Source organism: Martes martes (genome assembly GCF_963455335.1).
Source record: "Martes martes genome assembly, chromosome: 9".
In the NCBI taxonomy this organism is placed as follows: domain Eukaryota; kingdom Metazoa; phylum Chordata; class Mammalia; order Carnivora; family Mustelidae; genus Martes; species Martes martes.
The window spans coordinates 138518156-138543220 of NC_137896.1; the positions used below are offsets into that span (position 1 = coordinate 138518156).

Below are 25065 nucleotides of genomic sequence, written 5' to 3' on the forward strand. Positions count from 1 at the left end.
CCCAACGCCCGGTGTCGCGGGGGGTCCGCGGGCGGGCTCAGAGCGGGGCGGTGGGTCCCGGTGACCTCACGCTCAGACGGTGTCCCAGATGTGAGGCGCCGCGTGAGGGCACGGGGCACAGGAATGCTTTCCTCTCGGGCCCTTCGACAGGTGCTTACGACAGGGCGTGGGGGTGAGTGGATCCAGACTCCGACTCCGAATGCCGGATCCAGACTCCGACTCCGAATGCCGGGTCGGTCTTGAGGTGTGGGAGAGCCTCCTGCCGGCCTCAGGGACGCCGCGAGCGCAGTCCGCCAGAGCTGGGACGGCTTGGGGTGCGTCTGGGGACGGGGCTGGCGGCAGCGTGTTCAGGGAGCAGGAGTGTTGGGACCCCCCCATGTGCAGGCTGAGGACCGGAGGCTCTGCGGGGTGGGTTGGGGGGCAGGGAGCGGAGTGGGGTGTGGCGGTGGTCGTCGATGGTGGGGTCCTGGCTGAGGTTTTGGAGAGAGAGACCCTCCGGGACGCGGTGGTGGAAAACCGGGGCAGGATGCGGGCCTACGGGCCGGCGAGGGGCGGGAGGCGTTCTCTGCCGGCCGTCCTCCGGGTTCCCTGCTGGCGTCGACGTACATCAGCGGACGGGCCGTGAGCAAACACTGCAGTCCTGAGCCGTGCGTCAAGCTGGTGTTCCGGTGTTTTTGTTTTTGTTCTTGTTTTAAATGAAAGAGAACTCTATCGCTTTAACGAAATATTTTTTTTCCAGTTTCTTAGTTTTGTTTCTCATTTTATCCACATATACTGTAGATTTTGTTTCTAAAAGAAAACACCTTCAAAAATAACCAAATAATGTGTCTAAAAATGAGCAGTGGTTTCTTAATACCACCCAGTGTCCCATAGGTGTTTCCCCTTCCCAAGCATCTGTGTGTGTGCACGTCTCGGTGTGCCGCACACGTGTGTGCATGTGTGCGCAAGCCTGTGCACGTGTGCGCGCATGTGCATGCGTGCGGGGCCGTCAGTAGCCGGCTCGCGGCACTCCGTGGCTTGCCGCGAGAGGTTTTGGTCCGCTCCCCTGTGCGTGTCTTGCGGCATTTCTTACAGAGCGAACAGATCGGGGTCCTGCGGGGTGTCCGTGCCTCAGACGTTGGCGAAGTCTTCTGTGCGTGACGGGCGTCTAACCGTGTGGTCCCATGGCCGGTTGCGGGGGCGCGAGGATCCGTCCGTCCTTCTCTGGCAAGTGGCTTCTTGGTGGTGTGCCACACCCGGGCGCACGTGGCGTGTGGTGGCCCTCCCTCTCCTGGAACGTTTGGGTCGATGGATCTTTGGTTTCCTGCGACGCTGGCCAGCCTCAGTCCCCGAGATGGGCCCTCAGCGGACTCTGGGCTGTTACCGCTGCTGCCCCCCACCTGACTTCTGACCGTGACGCCTTCTGGGTGGACGAGAGCCTCCCCGCAGCCGCCGTGGCCGGTCGGGCGAGAGCTGCTCCCGCAGCAGGTAGGCGGGGCCTCCATGGTGGCCCTTTTCCCAGTGGGAACAGACGGCGTCAGGGGTGCCGTGCCGCAGCGGAGTGCGCGTGCATGTGTGCATGCACATGCGTATGCGTGTGTGCATGCGTGGGCACACACACACACGTGCGCACATTATTTTTGTTTCCCACGGATGGGGTCTGGGATGCTGGGTGGAGTCTGCTCGCAGGGAGGGGCCCTTTGAGGCCTGTGCTGCCGGCTGTGGGGGCCTTGGGTCACAGGCCGGCGTCCGGGTCTCTGTCCCCAGAGGGCCCCGGCGGCCGGCCTGGCAGGTGCGTCCTCCGGCTCCCGCCGTTCTCACCACAGCCTGCTCGGCTCCCGCAGGCCAGAGTGGGAGCCCGGCCCGGCCCAAGGACGGGTGGACCCGTCATCCGGCCTGTGATGCAAAGAAGTCACCGGGCCCAGACGCTCTTCCCCAAGAGGAGACACTTGCTTACCCGCACCCGCGTCCTGTTTTCGAAACAGGAAGGCTGCACATGCACGTTCCCCGGAAAAGCGGGCGCTCCCGCCTCCGCGCCGGGATCGTGTTGGAGCCGTCCTGCTGGGATCGTGCCCCGTTTCTTGGCTGTTTCCTTGGCTGTTTCTAATTAGGACGATGTCCACTGGCCCTGTTTTCCCTGACACACTTCGCTGGAGAGAATGGATTTCGTGCTCGCCCATGCAGGTTTCCCTGCCTCCTCGTTGGCTGCGAAGAGGAGAGTGGGGCCGCTTTCCCTCTAATTACACAGCTGTCCTCAGGTTAACCCCTGCGTGCCGGGCTCTCCGGGACACAACAAAACAGCCCTGGGAGAAGCCTGTGGTACACAATTCTGGTTTTTTTTTTTTCTTTTCCTCTTTGGGTCTGGAAAGTAAGAAAAATACTGATTTCATTTTTAAACACCCGTGGAGGAAGTTTGGGGTTGTTTTCCCCAGAGGAAACAGACGCATGAACTGGTAGGTTTATTCTGTTCACGTGTGGGGGGAAGGCTTTGCGCAGGTGGGCTCTTTTGCATGTGACTTGAAAACGGCACGTTCTGAGCCCTAAAGCCTGGGAGTCTGTCCGTAGGACACGGTGGGAGGGACACGGCATAGGGCCCCCGCCGGGCCTCCTTCCCTGCACCCGGGGCTCCTGGATCGGGGACTCGCTGGGTGGCGCAGGTGACTGGTGGGTCTGCAACCCGTGAGCGGTGGAGGGCAGGGCAAGGCCGTCCTCGACGCCGACTCCTGGGGCTGGGCGGGTTGTAACCGGTGCTGCGGACACTTGGGAACTTTTCTGCCCGAGGGCTGTTTGCAGACCACCAGCTCCAGAATTGCCGCGGGCGTCCAAAACCCCTTCACTCTCCTGCTGGACCCCCATGCCAGTGGCCCAGGCTCAGAGCTGCCCTCCTGCCACCGAGGTATCCCCGCTTCCTTCTCAGCCCACAGGACAGCGTGGGGTCTTGGGCTCAGGACAGCCACCAGGCTGCTCGGCTTTGACCAGGAGACGTCCCCGCACGTGGCGGGTATCTGGAAGCAGGAGCACGGGCCGTGCGTCCCCCGTCCGAACCTCTACCTGCTCAGGCCCCCAGCGCGTCCCCTCCGTGGCCATCTCGTTCCAGTCACGTTCTTGTTGGGTTTGCGTCTGCCTGTTGTCCTGTGGGTGGCGGGTCTGTGTGTAGCTGGGGTCCCTCTGCTTCAGGCCACACGTGGTGACCCTGTTGGGAGGCAGGGGACCGGCCTTGGAGGAGTTCCTCCCTCCTGTCCTGCTGATCCCGGGTCTCCTGGGTTGCGTCACGTAGCGAGGCTCTGTCCTCCCTGCTTTCTCTGTAGCCTGTGAAAGTGTGAACCCCGTAAAACAAAGTTTACAAAGTTAGGATCGGTTAAGTATCGCGCGTTACAAAGCCAAGTGATGGTGTTGCCTTTTGTGGGAAGGGAATGATGTCACTAAATCCCATAGAATTCTAATATTTAAGTATCGTTGCTGCCTTTATACAGTTACTAATAAAGGAAAACCTTCCAATACCTAAAACCAAAATAGAAACTTTTGTGTATGGTTTTCCTTTGAATGGGTCAGTACCTTGATTGAGTTCTAAAAATCAGTTTTCTTTTAATGTTTTCTGTCCCGGGCTTTGAACTGTTCTCACTTGTTTCTGTTTTGAAGTGTGTATTGGAGAACAAAATCTGCCTTCCTTTCCTTTTTTAATTACGTACATCACTGCGTATTCTTACCAACCAGACTTGTAAGGCGTTGACCAGAAGGCTCCCCGCAGCTGGCCTGTTTGGGTGTCCCGCCTTCTGCGGGGGGGCGGGGGCTGCAGGTGGTAGAGCCGGCCTCCCCCTTACGCAAGCCCTGGGCTTGGGGACACGGTGACAGGTCGGTGCCCGTGAGTCAGGGGGCTGAGGCCTTGTCCCACCCCATTTCCCAGCCTCTCTGTAAGTGGGGCCACTAGAGCAGGAAGGAGGGCTACTCAGCCTGGAGCCCCCCTCCCCCAGGGCAGGACCCTCCTGGGTTCTCCTGCGACTGTCCTCCTTCTGTCCAGCTCCCTGATGGAGCCTCCCCCACCCCGTCCACACCTGCCGGGACAGGCCTCCCTGCTGCTTCGGAGGCGGAGCCGGCGAGGGACGGTGGCGGGCCAGGTTGTAGCCCGGCCCGGGAGCCTCTGTGAGCCGCGTTATCCGGGGATGAGCGGTAGCCGCCCGCACCCCGGTCCGTGGGACGCGGGCACGCAGTCCGGTTACCCACTCTCTGGGTTCCGGGCCGAGGGCAGGCGTGTGGAGCGGGGAGGCTCGGTGGCCGCGTCTCCCCTGTCTCCGGGGCTGCCTGCCGAGCAGAGGTGGGCGCTCGCTTTCGTCTTGGGCCTCCAGGCGCCCTTGTCCGGGAAGCGGCCCCCACGTCCGCCGGTTCCCGTGGGCGCCGCCTGGAAGAGGGGTGTTCCGCGCGGCCTCTGGGACGGGGCCAGCAGGGCTGGAGGGGCCGCCCGGCGACGGGAGCCGTCAGAGTGTTACCGCGTTCTACAAGCACCGTCCGCAGCGGCGTGGATGGAAGGCAAGTCCATGGGCTGGTCCTTGACGGAGGCCCCACAGCAGCCCTGGCCTGCAGCACCTGGGCGTCCGGCCACCCTAGAATTCTGGAAGGACGGACGTGGGTTAGGCCCTTCTCCCGTCCTGTCCACAGGCTCTTTGCACGTGGGGGCGTCGTGGCCAGGACCCCGTGTGGCCGCCGTGTGGCAGCTGGTCCTGCCTGTCCGGGCAGCCTACCTGGTCGTCTCTTGTCCAGAAACACCTGCTCGTACGCGTTTCATCACTCTGCACTGGGTTTCCCTTTGCTGACCTGTAATTTTTTTTTTTTTTTTTTTTTTTTTAAATTTTGGTAGGTAGCTTGGATAGAGAAGGGAATTTGTGCCTTTTCCTTACAGAGGACATGGGCCTCCCAGGCTTAGCAAATCCTTGAATGCGAACCAGGGTCAGAAAGACCTGGAGGCAGGACGGAGGAGCCAAGATAAACAGGATGAAATCTGTGTCCGCGCTGGCTTTGAGTCATGCTTCAGAAGCGCGCCGGTGGGCCCGGGGGGGGGACGGGGACGGACGGGGCTGGCCACGCCGAGTCAGCCCCTGAGCCTCCTTTCGGGATGTGGTTTACATACAGTTACGAGCCGGAGAGGATCTGTGTGTGGCCGGCAAAAGCCTCATTTCTGCAGCCGCTTGGCTAAGCCGTCCTGGGCCACCTCTCACCGTGTCTTTGCTTGCCTGCGAGGACGCCGAGAGCCTCCCTCCTGCCTCCGTCCTCCGCTCCTTCATCTCCTTCTCTCTGGCCTCCTCCCGTCCTCTCCTCCCCGCGTCCTGAAGCTCTTTATCGCCCGCGTTTTGTGTACGTTTGTGCCGCTTCTAATTATCTGTGAAAGAAGATAGAGATGGAAACAAATGAAAGTGAATTTATCGTCATGTACAAACGTTCCGTGATTTGTAGGCACAACTCCTGTGTTTTCAGATCTACTCAGGAAATATTGAATTAAACTGTATTTTTAAAAGAATTTGTTCGTCTCTTTGAGAATGAGAAAGAGAGCGAGCGAACAGGGTGGGGGGGCAGAGGCGGAGGGAGAGAGAATCCCAAACAGACTTCGAGTGGACTGTGGAGCCTGATGGGGCACCGTCTCAGGACCCCAAGATCACAGCCTGAGCCGAAACCAACAGTTGGAATCTCATCGGACTGTGTCGCGCGGTCGCCCGTGAGTCACCCTTTAGAAAACGTGAGCTGCGCACGTGCAGGTTTTAGGGGAGACGTGAAGGAGGAGGCCCCATGAAGCACAGGCCGGAAGACCCTGGACAGTTGCTCGGTTCTGTGTTCGGAGGGGCCGAGTTCCTGCCCAGGGGATGCCGAGCTCTGTCAGCCTGTCCCAGCGGAGGACACGAGGGTGCTGGTCAGAGACAGACGCCCTTACTGCTTCCACTCGGGAGCCGGCGCCGCGTCCTCTCCTGTGGTCCCCGAGTCCTCGAGTCCCTCGGCGGTGATGTGGGGACTCTGCTCCGTGGAGGACAGGAGTGCTGAGCCTGGAGACGGCCTTCAGGGCGAGTGGTGGGCAGGCTCCCCTTCGACGGGACAGGACACGGCCTCATCCTTTAAGGCTGCCAGCTGCACGCACTGCCCCGAGGGGTGGCCCGGGGCAAGCGGTCTGTGCCACATTCTCAGCGCGGCCTGCGGAAAGAGGCGGGCGTGGAGTCCGCGCTGGTCTGCCTGTTCTGGGGAGGGCGGTGGGCTGTGGGAGCCGCGTTGGAAGACGGGCACACGCACGCCAGCCTCAGGGGTGTGACGGGTCTCCGTCTGCTGAAGAGTGTGCAGACCGGAACCTGCTCTGGCTCAGGGGGCGTCTCCTGTGGGCCGCCCTCGCCCCCGGGAGCTGGGACGGTCCCCGAGCCCCGCTGAACTGCAGGCTCCTTGCTGTCGTTGCCCACAGGGCCCGCTGCTTGCCCTCTTCTGCTGTGTGCTGACCCCCACCGCGCTCTGCTCGGGGGCAGACCTCCATCTGACCGTGCTTTCTACTCAAGGCCTCCTCCGTCTCCTGAGCCCCAGCCGTGCCTCCTTGAGCCCAGCCAGAGGCATAACGGTCCCGTGTGGGGAGCACATCAGGGCCCACTTCCCTGTGGGGCCACGTGCTGCGCTGTCTCTGTGGAGGTGACCAGCACGTGTCAGCCCTTCGGTGGGTGACTGTCCTCTCTCCCGGCAGTGCTGCCTGCTGGAACCTGTCCAGAAATACTATTGCAAAGATGCAAATGCCCCCAACGGGAGGTAGTCATTGCATGCTATTTATAACTGCGCAGACTGACGGAGGTCCGTGACCCCTTGGGGAGCCCGGCAGTGAGCACAGACGGGCCCCTGGGTAGCGGGAACGAATGAACTGAGGGCTCACTCGGCGGAGGGAAGCGAGTGAAAGGCACAGGTGCACGGCATGTGACTCTCCTGCTAGAAAGGAAGGAGCCGGAGCCAGTGGCAGTGACGGGGGAAGGGCTGCAGGGAGAGCAGAGGGTCCGCTGCGAGAGGGGAGGGGGAGGCGCCCCAGTGAGGTCGGGGGACGGCACTGAACCACGGTGGTGTGCATCGGGGAAGGCGGTGGGCCGTCCTCAGAGACAGCTGGTGACGGGGCCACGTGCCTTTCGGGGGGGCGGGGCCCGGGAGAGGGGCTGCTTGGGGGCTGGACCGCGCTGCTCTGCGGTCCGGATTCTGAATCTGTCCCGGCGCGTTTCTCGTGGAGAATCTCGTCAGTGCAGGCGCCTCCGCCGTTCTTCGTAGTTACGCGGCATAGACGTCTCTGAGCAGACGGTCGTGGCTTTGCCTGGAGCGGTCGCCGCGTCGGCACCGAGCCTGGGGCGGGTTCTTCCCTTTCTGCGCGTCGGGGTTCGGTTTGCCAGCCGGAGCTCGTGCGCCCTGTAATCCCAGAGCTGCAGGAATCCACCTGAAATGACGTGTGTCCCCTCAGGGCCGCCTGACCTGGTCGTGGAGGCCAAGTCTCGCTCCCTGAGCAGACGTGATGCCCGCGCAGGACAGGGACAGCCCGTGCAAGGGTTTCTGTAGGAGGGACGAGGGCATCCGGTGGGCCCGGCCATGGATGGGGTCTTGCTGGTGAGCGGGAGTGACGTCTGGGTGCTGGGAGCGGGGGGCAGGAGTGGGCCGTGTTGGGTCCTGAGTGACAGGAGATTGTCCGATGGGGCCGGGCCTCTCCGTGTGGGGGTGGGAAGGAGGAGCGAACCGAGGGCAACACTGATGGGAAACAGCGGGCCTGGTGGTGCCTCGCGGGCAGGAAAGGAGACCCAGGGTAAGCTTCTGGGTCACCCGTCCCGGTGGCTGAAGGTGCCGATGAGCCTGGTGGAACTCAAGAGGAAAACAGGGTTTGTGGGGGAAGAGCATGGCTTTGGTCAAAGATGGTGACGTTCAAGGGGCCTTGGGGCGTCCTAGGGAAGGCCGGTGGTTCCCTGTGCCCAGCGAGGCCAGATGGCCCCCGTGTCTCCCCTAGTTGTTCATGGAGCAGAATGGGAGCTGCTCTCCGTTTCTCAGGTGAAGTGCTCAATTTCAGCAAACAGTGGCTGTGCGGTTCGCTGTCACCCAGGGTGGGCAGAGTCTGGTCCGTCCTGCCCCTAACCCCGCTGTGATCGAGCAGGGAGCAGCAGATGGGGCACAGGGTCCCCCGCACGAGCTGGGCCCGCTCCCAGGGGGTCGCGCCCATGCCGGGCCAAAGCCCAGCGTCTCTGCTTCGGAGTGGATGTGGCGCGCGGACAGCTGGAGACAGCACACTGTGTGGACGCACGGATAGCTTTCAGCCTTAGGATGGCAGCACCGTATCTGTCCCAGACACCGTATCTGGGATTTTGGTTTTGATGGTTTCTGGAGCTAGTGGGACCGGGTGCTTACACTCAGGAGTTCCCCAGAATTAATGCTAAGTGTCGCCCCTTCCGACCTCGAGGAAGTGCGGGGCCAGAGAAACCCTCTCAGCGTGCAGAAGGGCCTGGAACAACTGTGGAAGACGAGCAGGATTCCGCGAGGCAGACCGTTCAAAGCAGAAGTCGATTTAAATGTTATATTAAAAAAAAAAAAGGCTAACGAACTCCAGAGCACCAGGCAAGAAGTTTGAGGTGATTCGCTTTGTTTTAATGTTTCCATTATTGCAAACTCCTACCAGAAACCCTACCAGAAAAAAGCGAAAACAAGAAACTGAGCACCGGGAGGGTCTGGGACGCAGCGTCTGAGCTCCGGTCCCCAGTCAGCACCATGTCATGACTTACAGCGGACCACAGGACGGCCGCTGGTCAGAGCCGGGAGAGGCTGCCGAGCCCGGGTCTCTCTCCCCTCCCCCAGCTCACGCTTTGGGACCTTTCTCAGCAACGTGGCCAAACCACTCAGCAACATTCAGCCAAATCACAAAAAAAGTTATCGGAGAAAATCAAAGGGAATCATTAAAATTTCTACCATAAAGTTCACGTTGTAATCTTTGGTGATTTTTAAAAGAAAACGCTTTTCCTATTCACTAAAGCGACACACGTTTCAATTTACCTTTAAATAGAAAAAGTAAAACAGAAATAGGAAAAATAGAAGACGATTTGTCTACAAATTCAAAATTCTACAGCATGTCCTGTTTGAGAACCAGAATTTCAGTTGCACTTAAGCCTGTCCCAGCATCGGAACTTGACCAGTGCTCCTTCCCTGACGTGGTCATGAGAACGTCCCTGTTCACTTAGCTGACAGCGAGCTTGTGCACACGAGTGAGCGGGCGCAGGGGCGGGCGGGGGAGAACCTCAAGCAGACCCCCACTGAGCACGGAGCTGGGCACGGGGCTCGATGTCATGGCCGGGATCATGGCCTGAGCAGGAATAAAGGGTCCGGTGCTCAACTGGCTGAGCCGCCCAGGAGCCCCCCAGTGCCTCGTGGACACACCGTGGGGCGGGGGCGTCCCGTCAACCCCCCCAGCGGGCCTGAAAGGCCTTCTCCGCACAGGCTCCCAGGCGGGGCCCCGGCGGCCCGTCGTACTGCTCACCAGTGAGTGACCTGGGCCTCCCTGCCTGACCTGTCTCAGTTTCTGAATCCTTGTTTGCCAAACACAGGGATTTCCTCGAACCTAACGAGAATCGTTCTCCTTCCTCCTTCCTAAAGCTGGCCACGCTTACCGTGCCGTCGCGTGTTAGAAGCCAGACCTGGCGGACGTGGACCGTGAAGCTCCCTGTGATCTTGCCCTGAAGTCACCGTGTCCAGGAGCGCGGGAGCCCGGGAGTGCCTGCCCTGAGAGGCTCCTCGGGGCGCCACTCCTCTGTTGTGTGCTTCAGGCATTCGGGGAAGGAGTCTGGCTGACCCTTCAGGACCCAGAGGGGAGGTCACCGTGCATGTCTGCAGAAGGCTTGATGCTGTAGGGAGCACTTCGCACAGACATGCTCTCTGGTGGTCCTGTTCTAGAGGGTTGGACATTCTGTCTCCCCAGGCCTGCGCAGGCCGTATTTCCAAAGTTAAAGAATGGGGGGTGCTTAGAGTATAACTTCATTAACTGGCTCGCATTACACAGAGCTTCGTGTCAGCGATGGCAGAGGGCCAAGGACCTGCTGTGGGGAGGAGCGTGCGTGCGTGCGTGCGTGCGTGCCCAGGTGTGTACGCGTGGGCATGTGCGTGCAGAGGCCACGCACGTGACCCCACACAGACGCACACGCCTGTAAGCACGCACGCCACCACACACGTGCACACGGCTGCCTCCCTAGCGTCACTGAAGGGCAGTGCTTTCAAACGTCACCTTGCTCCTCCTGGAGAGATCATTAAAACTCCGATTCCCGGGCCCACCCCAGAGTGTCTGAGTCTGTAGGTTTGGGGTGGGTCTCAGAATTGGCTGTTCTAGCATGTTCCCAGGAGATGCTGTTGGTGCTTCTGACCCGGGGACCCCGCTGAGAACAGTGCTTAAGAGAATCCTCACCGTTACTGAATTAATAAAGCCCTCCCGATACTTCCTATAGACTGGGAATCAGTTCAGGTGGAACACGGCCTCTGCGACCTGTGGAAATGCATGACATCTGCCTTCCCGGGGCCTGTCCCTCCGGGCCTGCGGCCGACTCTCCCGCGGCTGCTCCGAGGCCCGCCGTCTCTGCGGGGCCCCTCACGTGTACGAGGTTATAGTGACCGCACGGGTGCTGTCCCCTGCGTCCTCAGACCACGCACTTCCCGGCGTCCTGCCCTCAAGCTCACGCTGTTTCCTGCCCTAGTCAAGAGGCTGAGTCCGTGCAAGGACTTTCCATGTCAGCTGTTAGTGCTTTGGTTCCAGAATCGCCGTTTGGTTCCTTTTTTTGGTTTACATTTCTTGGCTCTGTTGGAAAGCGGGCCTCTGTGTGCCCTCTCCCTGGCTGGGTGGGCGTGTGGTCTTCTCTGGGGCTCTGCGGGGAGTCCGGGAGCGGGCCTGGCTGCCGTCCACGCGTGTAAGTTCCGATGTTGCCGCAGTCCCGTTTAAAGAGACTGGTCACGTACCCGACTTTCTGTAGCTGTGTGTCAGCCGTGCTCGTATCGCAGCGTGTGATCCGTGTGCCAGGGCGCTAACCACGCCGAACTCCGCTCGCCATCCCCAGGGCATTCACATCCGGCGTGTGTGTCCCCGCACCCCAAGTCTCTGCGAGGCCCGCTGCCCGGGCGCTCAGAGCTAGGGTGTGGTGGCCTCCGGGTGCGGCCTCCCTCCACGCCGCCCCGGGGCTCCGGGCACGGGCCTCACACGCGCAGGCCGGCCTTGCGGCGTCAGGAGGTGGCCGAGGCGTCCGTCCCTCAGCGGCCTGCCAGGTTCCAGAGGCTCCGTGTTGCTTCCCCTCGGTGTTGGGTCTGACAGGGAACGGGCGTCAGAAGCTGCCTGTGCCCAGCCACCGTCCTTCCTGAGGACTTGGGCCTGGCTTCTTGGTTGCGTGATGTCCCGAGTCTGGTGCGCGTGCGTGCGCGTGCGTGTGTGCGTGCGCGTGCGTGTGTGCGGCGTTCCACGTTCCAGGGGACGTCTTCTCCACGTTGGCCCGGGGGTTCTGTCCGAGTCCCCGGCTTGCCCGCATTCGTCCCACGCGAGGACAGAGCCTCCCGTCACCTGTGTTCACGCTGCGGCTCAGCTAGCCCGTCTGTGCCCCTGAACTGGACCCATTTCCCACGGGGGACGCGGCCTCCGGAGACGCCCGCCCTCCTCTTGGGGATGTGGCTTCACCGTCTCGGCGGCCGAACCCCCGCCGTGTCTTCACTGTGGATGCAGATGAGCTCCTGGATGTAAGAGCCGTAGGTCGGTGCAGGGGGGCCGCGCTCCCAGACAGCGTGCTGGTGGCTCTGGGAACCGGGCAGAGCACACGGGGTGAGGGCCCGGCTGCCGCCCAGGGCAGGTGGGGACCGACGCCTGGGGCCTCTGCTTTTACCCCGGAACCTGACCCCGAGCCGGGAAGCGGATGCCCCAAAGTTCGACATTTCGTTTGCTTGCTCCTAAGTCAACACAGTTCATTTTAGCGACTTAAATACTTTCTGAAAAGCCTTTTCTCGCACCATAAACTAGAACTGATTGTTCAAATCATTTTCGACGCTTGAGTTGGCTCAAAACAATCAGATTGCTAAAAAGCTTGTGAACGTCAGGAGAGGTCGGTGAGGGTCAGGAGGGAAGCGTCGCTCCTGACATAGACCAAGTGTCGCTCCGGGAGCCCTTCCGTGGTTTCCTGGGGCTGCCCGCGCAGAGCCCCACGCACGGAGCTCCAGCAGGAGTCCGTCCGTCCGCAGGTCTGGGCGGCAGGCCCACGGTCGAGGATCCTGTCCTTCTGGGGTGCTGGGAGAGAATCACTCCACCTCGTGTACTCCCTGCCTTGGCTGGCCTGTGGCCGGGTCTCCAGATGTCCCCCTTCTGTGAGGACACCAGTCCTGCTGCAGTAGGGCCATCCTCATGCTGTGGTGATCTTGTTTTAACTAGGTGTCTCTGTAGAGACTCGTTCCAGATTCACTCAGTAGCACCGAGTGGGACTTCGTGGGAATGGGGGCCCCCAGTCGCTCCCAGAGTAACCCCAGGACTCTATTATGGGGGTTGAGCCTGTGAGCAGGGAATCTTTTTTTTTTTAATTTTAAATTTTTTAAAATTTCTTTTCAGTGTTCCAGAATTTGTTGTTTGTGCACCACACCCAGTGCTCCATGCAATCCATGCCCTCCACAATACCCACCACCAGGCTCACCCACCCCCACCCCCCGCCCCTCCAAAACCCTCAGTTTGTTTCTCAGACTCCACAGTCTCTCACGGTTCATCTCCCCCTCTGATTTCCCCCAACTCCCTTCTCCTCTCCCTCTGCCCATGTCTTCCATGTTAGTCCTTATGCTCCACAAATAAGTGAAACCATATGATACTTGACTCTCTCTGTTTGACTTATTTCACTCAGCATAATCTCTTCCAGTCCCGTCCATGTTGATACAAAAGTTGGGTATTCATCCTTTCTGATGGAGGCATCATACTCCATTGTGTATATGGACCACATCTTCCTTATCCATTCGTCCGTTGAAGGGCATTTTGGTTCTTTCCACAGTTTGGCGACCGTGGCCATTACTGCTATAAACATTGGGGTACAGATGGCCCTTCTTTTCACTCCATCTGTATCTGGGGTAAATACCCAGTAGTGCAATTGCAGGGTCATAGGGAAGCTCTATTTTTACTTTCCTGAGGAATCTCCACACTGTTCTCCAAAGTGGCTGCACCAGTTTGCATTCCCACCAACAGTGTAAGAGGGTTCCCCTTTCTCCACATCCTCTCCAACACACGTTGTTTCCTGCCTTGTTAATTTTAGCCATTCTAACTGGTGTAAGGTGATATCTCAATGTGGTTTTAAGTTGAATCTCCCTGATGGCTAGTGATGATGAACATTTTTTCATGTGTCTGGTAGCCATTTGTATGTCTTCATTGGAGAAGTGTCTGTTCATATCTTCTGCCCATTTTTTCATATGATTGTCTGTTTTGTGTGTGTTGAGTTTGAGGAGTTCTTTATAGATCCTGGATATCAGCTTTTGTCTGTACTGTCATTTGCGGGTATCTTCTCCCATTCCGTGGGTTGCCTCTTTGTTTTGTTGACTATTTCCTTTGAGCAGGGAATCTTAAGTTTTCTGAGACTCTTTGATAAAGAAAGTGGTCTTTATTTACTTTTCTGTGACTTTCATAAATATTGTACTTATAGATTAACTTAAAATGATAGATTTCAATTAAATTTACAGCTTTTATGTTTCTTATTTTAGTTGACAGATTTTAGTTCAGGGGGTAGAAATGGGCACGTGCGCACCTTCTGCCCCTGAGCTTGTGGTCCCGGAGCCTGGCCTCGTACCTGTTCCGTGGAGGGGCCCCCCACCAACTGCTTCCCCCATGCCACCAGCAGCCGCAGGCAGCCCTGTCTCTCCATGGACGTGGTCTTGTGCTCTGGTCTCCCCTGGGCTGCCCAGGTCGTCCCTCTGTCCCTGAGAAACCAGTAGCTGTGCTCTAGCACACGTGTAACCATCCACAAGAACTGTGTGGAAGTACAGAGTTTGGACCCACACGCTGGATGCGTGGATCTTCCCGGGTCACCGCGAGCTCTGAACTCCTCATCGAGGAAACATTGCAGGCAGTTCGCCGCTGGACCCCCAAATTCCAGCTCGAGAGGTTGTGGAGAGGCTGCCGAAGCATTTTCGCTCTCCCACAGCCGGGGCTGTATGTGCGGGTCAACGCCGTGTTTGCGGGGGGGAGGCTCGGTGACCCTCAGGGTCGGCAGAAGGTGGCATGTGGTTCGAGGAAGTTGTTATTTGTCGTCGCCCCAGCACACTTCTGTGACATGATCTCTCCTCTCTGCCATCCGGATGAATGCTCACTCGTTCCGTTCGCCTCCGTGAAGGGACGACTGGCCCAGGAGCTGAGCTGCGGGGTTCCGTTGCTTAAGTGGCTCAGCATCGTGCTGGAACTCAGTGAGATGACCCAGCACCAGTGACGCCTGCATATTTCTCTGCATAAATGCGTTTCTTGTTTGTTTTTTTCCTCTAGGGATCTGCGCTTTAACAGAATCAGGGAGATCCAGCCTGGGGCGTTCAGAAAGCTGAGAAACTTGAACACGTTGTAAGTCCGAACATCACATCCTGTTGGGACCCAGCAGGAAACAAGTGTAGACATCGTCACACCTCTCACCTGGGGTCAGCCCCGGTTATCTGTGCTCAGGGGCATGAACGGGGGGAGGGGTGTGGACACGGGTCCCTAGAACAGAACGTGTGCATTGAGATGTGAGGCCCGTGGAGCCTGAGCTTGGCTGCTGTCCTGTCTTGTCTGACATCGTGGACCTATGCGGGTCCCTCGTAAGTGGGTGTGACCCAGACCCGGCGGCCGCGTGCTCCTCTTGTCTTTCTGTGAGTACCTCCGTCCCAGGCTGAGCCAGACCCTTCACCTTGGTATGAGGTCGTAGGCCCCCTTGCAGGGGGCAGGGGCCAGCGCTTCTCCTGGCTACGAGGGCCCAGGAGGGGTGGGGGCGCCATCCAGTCGGGCACCCATGCTCAGTCCCGGGGCTGGACAGATGAAGGGGACAGGCCTGACAGGCACCCAGAGGTTCTGCGGCTGACCCGGCCTACCGTCATGTCTGGAGCCTGCCAGGACGATGGCGTCTCTGGCTCTTTGCTCCGGAGGGTGGCTGTTAGCACGGGGGATAGGTAGGGTGCTGGGGGCAGGATCGGTTCCCTTGCCGTCCTGGGAGCTGGTGGGGGGAGCGGTCTGACCCTGGGAGACCACCCTGCGCGTCCGCGCTGGCTTTCCACTCAGCCGGGGTGGGCAGGAGTGTGAGAGGCAGGAGGTGACAGCAGGACAGAGACACTGCTTTGCATCGGAGAGGGCATTTGGTCAGTGTGGGGGGGGTGCGTGGCGTGCAGTGACGGGGACACCGGCCCCCCGAGAAAGCCTGTCATCCCAGGGCGAGTGCTGGCACACTCCCGTGTGCGCGTGGTGCTCGGCCGGCGTCCGGGCCGGGCTCCGCGCCTGAGTCGTCTCACGACCTCTCCCAAGCGGCCGGAGTGTGCCCCCCGTGCGGGTCCGGGGGGTCGGGCTCTCACTCAGACTGTCTCGCAGGCTTCTCAACAACAACCAGATCAAGAGCATCCCCAGCGGAGCGTTCCAGGACCTGGAGAATTTAAAGTATCTGTAAGTGAACCGTCTGTCCTTTGCCCCACGCCTGCGCTTGTTCCCGTCCCTGAGCTGACGTTCCTGTGGCTGCAAACGCGTGCGGGCGCGGCTGTCTGGGGTTTATCTTCACAGGCACCGAGTGTTGGGCTGGGGTTTGTAATGCGAGTTTTGTCAGTGTGAAGCCCGCGGCCGTGTGGCGCTCGGGGTGTGTGCTCAGCCGTCAGTCACGTGGGTGCGAGGAGCGTGAGAGCCGGCCCGGAAGGCCTTGCGGGGGCAGGGGACGCGCGGCCCCGCACGGCTCCAGGCGGCCTCTCCCGCCGTGGGCGAGGTGCGGGGGTGTCCCCGGTCTGCTGATTACCCCGTCTTCCTCCCGACTGACTTCACCTCGTCCTGCTTTTCGGTAGTAAAATTGTAGTTTGCCTTTTGAGACTGATTTTAGTTAATCCGTATATGAGCGTTGAAACGTGGGTTTGGCGGATTAGAAGATGACCTTGTACGCACGTGCCTCCCCGCTCTCCCGGCTCGCCCCGCTCGCCCCGCTTGCCCCGCTCGCCCCGCTCTCCCGGCTCGCCCCGCTCGCCCCGCTCTCCCGGCTCTCCCCGCTCGCCCCGCTTGCCCCGCTCGCCCCGCTCTCCCGCTCTCCCGGCTCTCCCCGCTCGCCCCGCTCGCCCCGCTCGCCCCGCTCTCCCGGCTCTCCCCGCTCGCCCCGCTCTCCCCGCTCTCTGGCGTTTGCTGCAAGACTGGAAGTACCAGGACACATGTTCCAGAACGTTCCTGCTGTAGATAAAAGTGCGTGTCGTGGGCTTCGAGCAAGTTATTCTTCCTTTTAAGACTTCGATGACCTTTTAGAGAGAACCATTTTAATGAGGGATTGAGATCAGGGACTTTTTTGGGGAATTTATGTCCTAAATGAACGTGAATGTCTAGAAGCCACGTTGATTTTTAAAATAAAGTCACATTGTTAGGGTTGCTGTGTATTTTGCAACCTGTTCGGTTTCAGATGTCGGTCGTTCTTAACCGTGTTTATGGAGATGCGCATCCCTCGGTGACGGCCATTGCACGTGTTAGTGTAAATACTTTCCCATCACTTTTGGCATAGTGTGTTAATCTTTACAGTAGAGTAGAATAGAAATAGAATTAGAATAAGATAGAATAACATGCGAGAATGATTAACCCTTGCTTCTCATTTTAAAAATGAGTGAAAGGCCTTTTATTCTTGAGTTTTTATTGATTGGATTTGTTTTACTTTTAAATTCTAAGTGCTGTACAAGCTCCAGGAGAAAGGTTTTGGTTTCGTAGAAAGTAGGTTCCGTGAGCTGAGAGCCAGCATCCCGTACTGAGTGTGTGTGTGTGTGTGTGTGTGTGTTACTTTAATTTTTTACTTTGCTTTTGGCTTAAATTAATTAAGAACAACTTGTTATTTAACCTGCCAACATATTTAGTGTTAAAAAGTTTGGGATACCTCATTTTCCACTTAAAGTGATTTTTTTACGTAATGCTTCATAAGCCTCGCATGCAGGCCAGCTCCCCTTAGAGGCCCTGTGCCCCAGCCTCGCCGCCCCCATGTCCACGATGCCCGCTGGCGGAAGGTGCCTGGTCCCTGCGGGGGAGTGGGCAGTGCTCAGCAGGACCGAGGCGTGGGCACGCTCGCGAGGAGGACCCCAGGAGCAGGGGCCAGCAGGGTCCCGTCGGAGCCCGGCCCTCGGCAGGCGAGGGCACGGCCACGAGCACCGTGGGGGACACGGTGCCGCTCCGGCGTTGGTGAGCGCCTCTGGAGCTCACGGGTTATTTCTGCCGTTATTAGCCTGTGCTCCTCAAAGTGGAGCATGGGTTATCTGCTGGACCCCAGCGGCTTGTGGGACGGCGTCTGTCTTCCCTTCACGGACCCTGCGGGAGGGTGCGGTTACGTCCTGGGAGGAGCCCCCCGTCCAGGGTGGACTCTGGCGTTGAGTGCTCTTCAGAGCCCACTGTCGGGGGACGGTCCGCGCCCGTTATTCTTAGGAAGACAGAGGCTGGTCCCACGCCCTCGGAAACACACACCGCCCGTGTTAGCGGGACTCCGCTGTCTCGCGCACTCCCATTGTCTTTAACGTGTGTGCAGACAGACGCCGCCCTTAGGCGGTCGCCCCGCTGTTCTAGAGGAATGAGCCCAGACACCCCACTGGGCCGTAAGGGAGCAGGGGCTCCCACCAGAGCATAAGTTGCGGGGCCAGGCCATGTTCTTTCTGCTTTCCACATGCTCACTGACTCCCGGTGATCCCAGGGGCTGCCCCCTGCCCTGCACACCGGCGGGGACTGGGACGGAACGTAGACTGTGGGGTCACGACCACACACCAGCGGGTGGCCGGCGGACGACTCCGTCCCACGGGGCCCAGCTCTGCTGCGGGCACCGGGGTCCTGGACCGGCGGGGGCGCCACCTGTTCGCACAGAGATTGTGGCTGTCCGTGGGGTCAGCTCAGCTGAGGAGCGTGCGGGAGAAGGGACGGCCGCTGCGTGGGGTGGCGGCGGTCAGAGACAGCAGAGCAGGGCCCGTGAGACAGCCTGCCCCGAACATGAGGACAGACGGTGCCACCGCGCGCTCTGTCTGGGACCGGAGCGTGCGGTTGCACGGCCTTAAGACAGAGCAGGCCTGTTCGCTGGAGTGAGTGGGCGGGTGGATGCCCCGCCGGCCAGCGTCACGGTGCCGGGAGGCACCTGCGGACGGCACGGAGGGGCCAGTGTGGGTCTGAGGTCATGGGTGGGGACGAAGCAGCCCAGACACACGTCTCTGCCCCGATGCAGAGAGCACGTCTGAGGCGGCAGGACGCCATTGGCTTCCCGTGACCTGCCACAGAGCCGGTGTGTACAGGACGGTACCGACCACGAGTCCCGTCCCTGGGCCCGGGGTACTCGGAGGGGCCTCACCTTGTGGCTTTTCCCAGGAGTCGGCGGACTTTCTGGGATGTGGCAGCACGTGTCTGAGACTTCGTGGGCCGCTCGGGCTCTGCCATGGCGGCTTGGCTCTGCCACGTGCCCCGATTGGCCGTGGACTAAGTCCATGTGTCCGTGTTAGTCACGGACTCTGAAGTTCAGGTTCCGAATAACTTTCCCGCGTTGTGACCTGTTAGTTCTTCTTTTGACATTTTCAACCGACTGAAAAGGTAGAAACCATTCTTCGCTTACAGACCGCGCGAAAACAGGCACGACTGGGTCTCTGATGCTTCCCACCCGCCCGCCTTGTCTCTGTCTTGTGACAAGGGGATTCTGCTGGGCGAAGACACGTCGGCTTCGTATGGGGACTTTCTGGAAGACGGGGTGGTGGGTGGACAGGCTGCCGTGGGGAGACTTCCCTTTGAGGAAGGGCCGGGAACCTCCGTGAGGGGAGCCACAGTGCCGTGTCGGGTGTGGTCCGTATTCTAATACAGTCGTTAATTTGAAACTCCCCCCACGTGTCAACTTAAGTCCTCCCTCCTCTGACCTTGTGGCCTGCCGTGTGTGCTAACGCTCCCGTTTCTTGTTTCAGCTATCTGTACAAGAATGAGATCCAGTCAATTGACAGGCAAGCATTTAAGGGACTTGCCTCTCTAGAGCAACTGTAAGTGTCCCCCCCGCACGTGGCTGTCTGCGATGCCACCCGCCCCTTGCCTCTTGTAGGGCAGATGAACTAAGTCTGCTGTTTGCACGATGCATGCCTGTACTAACGGGGACGTAGGGAGTGCGTGCATGCGGCGGAGAGAGCGGTTCTGTCCGAGCCCCTGCCCCACCGGGGGATGGCCCCGGTTCCTGCTGACGGCGGCCCGTGCCGAGCGTCCGTGAGACCAGGCAGCTCTCGCCTCCACGGTGCCCCCCGTTTGCAGCAGGGACAGACTTGCGAACCAGGGAAGGTCTTCGGGGAGGGTGTCCGGGCAGCGGGGAATGAGTCGGTTGCTTTTGTTGTACCCTGTTTGCTTTTGTGACTCTGCACTCGTCCGGCTTACTTTCTGTATTTATGTCATTATTCTGGAGAAAATGAGCTTTTTTTCCTGTGTTTCTCGTTAGTGTGTGTTGGATGTTGTTTCTTTGGCGGCATATGAAGTCAGCAGGTTGATTTTTGAGTAGAATTCCTGGTGAGAGCAGGCTTTTTCTGGTTGGTAGGGGCTGAGGTGGTTCCGAGGCATTTCAGATGGCCGCACGGTTACGGTCGCAGAGCTGGGCGCGGCCGGCGGCTGTGACGCGGCCTCACGTTCTTCCGCGGTGGCAGCCGTCCGTGAGTCTGCATGGCTCCTCCGCTCGCCGGGCACAGGCCCGTCTCCAGAGATGCCGGGGCAGAGCTGGGGCAGAGCTGGGGCAGGGGCTCCCCCGGACTTCCCAGACACAGACAATGCGCGATGGTCTCTGGGTCTTTATTCCGGTGCGAGCCGCTCTGCTGGGTTTGCGAGCGCCGCGGGCGGTAGGACGGGGAAGCCGCTGTGTGTCGGGTCCGTGTGGTCTCCACGAGGGGGAGGAGGGAACCGAAAGTTAGAGGCCGCGGAAGCCTCTCTCCGGCTGGACGGAGAGGCTGTGAAGGACGCAGTCCCTACGCCTGACGCGCCCCTCCTGGGCTGGGGCCGAACGTCCTCGTAGCCGTCCCCGGGCAGCCGTCTGGCTGAAACGAGGCGGAGTCGGGCGGCGCTCGCCCTGCCGAGGGGCGAGGAGGGAGGAGTCAGCATCTGGGGAGAAGTGAGGCTCTGGCCCGCAAACGGGGCGTCCAGCCGTCCTGGAGACGGCGGGTCCCGGGTCAGGAAGCCGCCACAGCCCCGGCTCAGGCAGCGAGGGTCTGTCCGCTGAGACGCGGCTCTCCTTCCGTGGATGTCGGCGGGTGTCTGACGGGACACGGACGCTCTCAGGACCGGGTCCCCGTCCGCAGATGAGGCTGTTCCTGTGGGTGCGTGCGGTGTCGTGGTCTGGGGGCCGGGTCCTGCCGGGGCTCCCCCCTCCACGCCGGGAGCCCCTCTAGCCCTTCAGAGGCCGGCCCGAGGGTGCCGGGGGTCTGTGGGGCCTGGGCTCCCGGAAGGTCGCGCTGGTCCTGTGTGCTGAGCACGTGTGACCAGAGTCAGGCAGTGTGGGTTGGGTTGGCACCCATGGCTGGCTTGGGGCCGTGGGAGGGCGGGGGCGCCCTGGTTGACCAGCGCTGTGGCCTCAGCCCTGTCTCTGTGGGCCGTGGAGACAAGCTGCAGTGAATCAGGGCAAGGAGGTTCTCCCTCCTCCCTCCTCCCTCCTCCCTCCCGGGACGCTTCCCCAGCGCCCCACCTGCCTGCTAACGGCGGGGGCGGGGGTGTCGTTCAGGCTTCTCCTGTGACAGCCCCTGACTACATATCCCCCCCGCCGCCACCTTTCGGGCTCCCATACACCCTGCTTGAGGGCTTCCCCCCCGGCGTGGAGGGCAACGGGCGGGACCTGTCTACGAGCTCTGCAGCCGCGTTTGCGACATCCCAGACTCGGGGTCCCCGTGGCGCCCTCCCGGGAGCTGGGCCAGGGAGGCACAGACAGGCAAGGACGTGCAACTGACCTTGGGTGACCTTGCAGTCCCAGTAATTTCAACACCCGTGATGGTCTCTGAGCATCCAGGGTGCGTTTTGAGAACGCCTTCTGCCTGGTGTTAGGGTTCACGATGAAACCCATAACCGCTTGTGTCCGTCTGTCCCTGCCGCTCTGCCGGGCCCCGCGCGAGTGAGCTGTGGGGGGGCAGAGATCTCTTTTCTCCGCATGTGGGGGGGGGGCTCGGGGCAGAAGCACCCTGTCACACGGCCGCGTCCAAGCCCGTGTCCACTGTTTCACTTAAGGGGAAAAACACCGATTTTCACAGTGAGAAAAGCAGTATTTAGGAAAACGAGAAGAAATTCGTTGTACCGAGAAATGTGTAGATTGTGGAAAGCCAGGAGACACAGCAGAAGATGAGTAAATGCTGGATATTTGTGTAATTGAGCACATTTGAGGAAACGCGTGACCTTAACGCTTCGTTGCTTCCATGGTTAACCGTGTGCTCAGTCAGCGTTATTCCCCCCCCCCCAAATTCACAGAGAGGGTAGAGGATTGAAGGTGTTCATACACGTACAGATGTGCCGTAGGGAGGCTACGTGAACTTTTCCTGCAGAGACCCACATACCGCGTGGAGGTCACGGCCGCGCAGTCTGGCCCCATGCGTGGGGGGCCTCGGTAAGGGTCACCGACAGCCGGTCACTCCTACAATCTGTGCCCAGTTTTTAATTGTATCTAATCTTATGATTTGATGATTTCACTTTTTTCCCCGTAATGTAGGAAATCTAGAGAGTTACTGACAGAATTTGAAAGGACTTAGGAAACGTTTTTTTGAGCAGGAAATCTAGATCCGCAAACAGTAAAACTCTTTAAAATCTGTTTCTTTCTTCTCTCTCTCTCTCTCTTTTTTTACACTTGTCTAGATATCTGCACTTTAATCAGATAGAAACTCTGGACCCAGAGTCCTTCCAACATTTGCCGAAGCTGGAAAGGCTGTAAGTTGCATTTCCTGCCGTCCCCCGCATCCGCCCGAGGCCCCGGGGCCCTTGCGCTGTCCAGGTTCTGCAGGAGGGGGGAGGCCACTGTCTGTTCAAACCTCCCAACTGGCTGTGCAGACTCCCCGCTCCTTGTGTCTCAGTTCAGAAGCGGGACTGACAAGGTCTCTTTCTTCGCGAATGGTGATAAAAATAGAAAAAAAAACCCTGGTTCTTTCCTGGGCTAAATAATACTCTCAGGTTCATTTGCATGAAATAATGCAATCACTAAGTTATTTTTTAGGAGCTGAGTTTTTGGACTGTTCATACTCTTTTCTACACACGTAAGAAGCATTTTAGATGTTGGTTTGTTGTATTGTCTCTTTCAACAGATTTTTACATAACAACCGAATCACACATTTGGTCCCAGGAACTTTCGATCACTTGGAATCCATGAAGAGACTGTGAGTATGTGTTCAGCGCAGCCCCGTGTCCCCGCGGCTTCGACCGGCCCCGAGCTGGGCTGCGGAGTGTGGGTTCCTCTCAGGAAAGGGCAGGAGGCCTTGAACCCTTGGAGCGGGCGCAGCCGGGGTCCCGGCGACGCGGGAACTGTACCAGCAGATCGACCCTTTCATAGGCAAGCGAGACATTTCTAAAATCAGTTTGAAATTCTTCAGATTAATTTTTTATTATTTATTTATTTGTTTGACAGAGAGAGACACAGCGAGAGAGGGAGCACAAGCAGGGGGAGTGAGAGAGAGGGAAGCAGGCTTCCCGCTGAGCAGAGAGCCTGGTGTGGGGCTCGATCCCAGGACCCCAGGATCATGACCTGAGCCGAAGGCAGAGGCTTAACGATGGAGCCACCCAGGCGCTCCTTCAGATTAATTTTTAATCCCATGTTGCAATTTTAGTGGTGGGAAGAAGGTCGCCCAGAAGGACGCTGTCCTGTCCCCCGCGTTAGGCGTTCCCACACCTAGACATTAAGCATGCTGGCCTCCCAGTTTCTCGAGGCCCCTGAGGACACGGCCTCTTGGGCCGGGTGGTCACTTCACAGGAATAGAGGAATGGGAGGGCCGGTTACTGGACGCCTCCCTGCGCTTTGCCCCGGGGCCTCGGGCTGCTCTGCGGCTGGCGCTCCGTCCCCGAGGGTGTGTGGGGAGCTCCACGTCAGGCAGCGCAGGTCAGGTCCGGCACGGAGTGCAGTGAAGTAGGACCGCGTTGCTCACTGCTCACGACTCCTTCTGGATAAAGCCGTGGGTGGCCGCGCTGGAAACGGCGCTGTGGGGCAGCTAGGAGAAACACTTCCGAGTTCGGGAGATAAGAGAGCAGCAGAGAAGGTGCCAGAAAGAAGGCGCTCGGGGCAGCCGGCGGGGCCCCTGCGTGGGGAGCTGGCCGACGTGGGTCCCCTTCCCACTCTGCCTCCATGGACGGATGCGGCCTCCAGCTGGACGCTGCCACGTGTCCTGTGCGTGCGGCCGTCCCAGCAGCTTGTGGGCCCGGCCCCGTGCGCGGTGGGCCGGACCCCACACCCTGCGGTCTTCCTCCCGCCAGGCGGCTGGACTCCAACGCGCTGCGCTGCGACTGTGCGATCCTGTGGCTGGCGGAGCTGCTTAGAACCTACGCCCAGTCGGGGCACGCGCAGGCGGCCGCCACCTGTGAGCACCCGCGGCGCGTGCAGGGCCGCTCCGTGGCCACCGTCACCCCCGAGGAGCTGGACTGTGGTGAGTGAGCCCAACTGAGGGAGGTTCCCCAGCCCAGTGCTGGCATCCGTCCCCGCCTGTCTTCCATGTCGGTGTCCCCAGATGGCATCTCGGTGGGACCGACCAGTTCACTTCCGGGCAAAGCCGTGGTCTGTGTGACCATCGGAGCGACTGTCGGGTTCCTTGGCTCTCATCTTTTGGTTCCTTGGTGCGTGCTGTCTCTCCCGTCCCCCACGCCCCCGTGCCCACAGGCCTCCAGCTGTATATGAGCAGGGGTACTGGGCTGTGGGCACCTCGGGGACAGGCCTGAGTGCTCCGCTTCCCCTCGAGTCCAAGCCTGCCCCACCCGGCAGAGTCCCCTGGGCCGGCCCTGGCGTCCTCGTCGGGCGTCAGCTCCCTTGTCTGGAGCACAAGCCGTCCTGGCTCCTACTCACTGGCCGGCTCTGACTCTACCCATCAGGTCGCCAGGGCCAGGCTCGGCCGCTGTGGGTGCTCCGTCTGCCTCCCCAGCCCTGTGGTCGCGGAGACAGAAGACGCGGAGCAGCCGCCAGTTAGCAGACTGGAGGAGGGGGCAGCCCCTCCGGCCTGGGCCGTGGGAGGGGGACATACCTGGGGGACGAGGGACAAAGGCCCCACTGCCCTGCCCTGCATGGGAGAGTTTCCTGCTCTCGGGGCTGCTGTAGCTCAAAAACATTATTTTCTATCTTACTAAAAACTTCCACGCAGTGCGCCGTGCACACAGGTCCCTCGCTCTCTGGGAGGGTGAACAGCCACTGGGGCCTTGCTGGGTGCCCGTCGTCACCCAGGCTCTTCGCGGCGCATCTGAGGGTCGGGAAGTGCTGGCTAAGGCCTCAGCCCGTCTCTGCAGAGAACCTGTCTGTCCTCCTTGTGGGAGCATTTGTGGCTGGGATAGATGGTTCGCTTGGGATTTTCTCTGGAACGTGAGGGATTTGGTTTGGGTTCTTGTTTACTTTTACGGGATGGTTTAAGACCCAGAGATCTCCGTTTCCTTCTTGGCACAGAGAGGCCCCGGATCACATCAGAGCCCCAGGATGCAGACGTCACCTCGGGGAACACCGTGTTCTTCACATGCAGAGCAGAAGGCAACCCCAAGCCCGAGATCATCTGGCTTCGAAACAAGTAAGTCAGGCGCTGGCTGGGTTGCCACGGGGGCGCATTGTACCCCCAAACGTCCCGTGGGCTCCGCCATGCACAGCCCCACCCCAACACCTGTGGACGGCCCTTGACTCTCTCGTCCTCTGCCATGGAGGAGAAGGTCTAAAGGAGAGACTTTTCTGCAACATTTCTGCTGGGGGTGGGGGGGCATGTGGC

The 25065-nt window shown here is 59.7% G+C and overlaps 1 protein-coding gene across 1 annotated transcript in view; it reads left to right on the plus strand.

The window, feature by feature from the left end:
* PXDN (peroxidasin) overlaps positions 1–25065 on the plus strand; it is a gene marked incomplete at its 5' end in the record, with an annotated part of 69149 nt that overhangs the window by 16487 nt on the left and 27597 nt on the right. The window contains 7 exons of the mRNA XM_080814346.1: positions 14465–14536; positions 15530–15601; positions 19087–19158; positions 21983–22054; positions 22426–22497; positions 23585–23754; positions 24756–24873. Of these exons, the coding sequence (XP_080670472.1) occupies positions 14465–14536; positions 15530–15601; positions 19087–19158; positions 21983–22054; positions 22426–22497; positions 23585–23754; positions 24756–24873 (648 nt within the window). The remainder of the gene's footprint in view (positions 1–14464; positions 14537–15529; positions 15602–19086; positions 19159–21982; positions 22055–22425; positions 22498–23584; positions 23755–24755; positions 24874–25065) is intronic.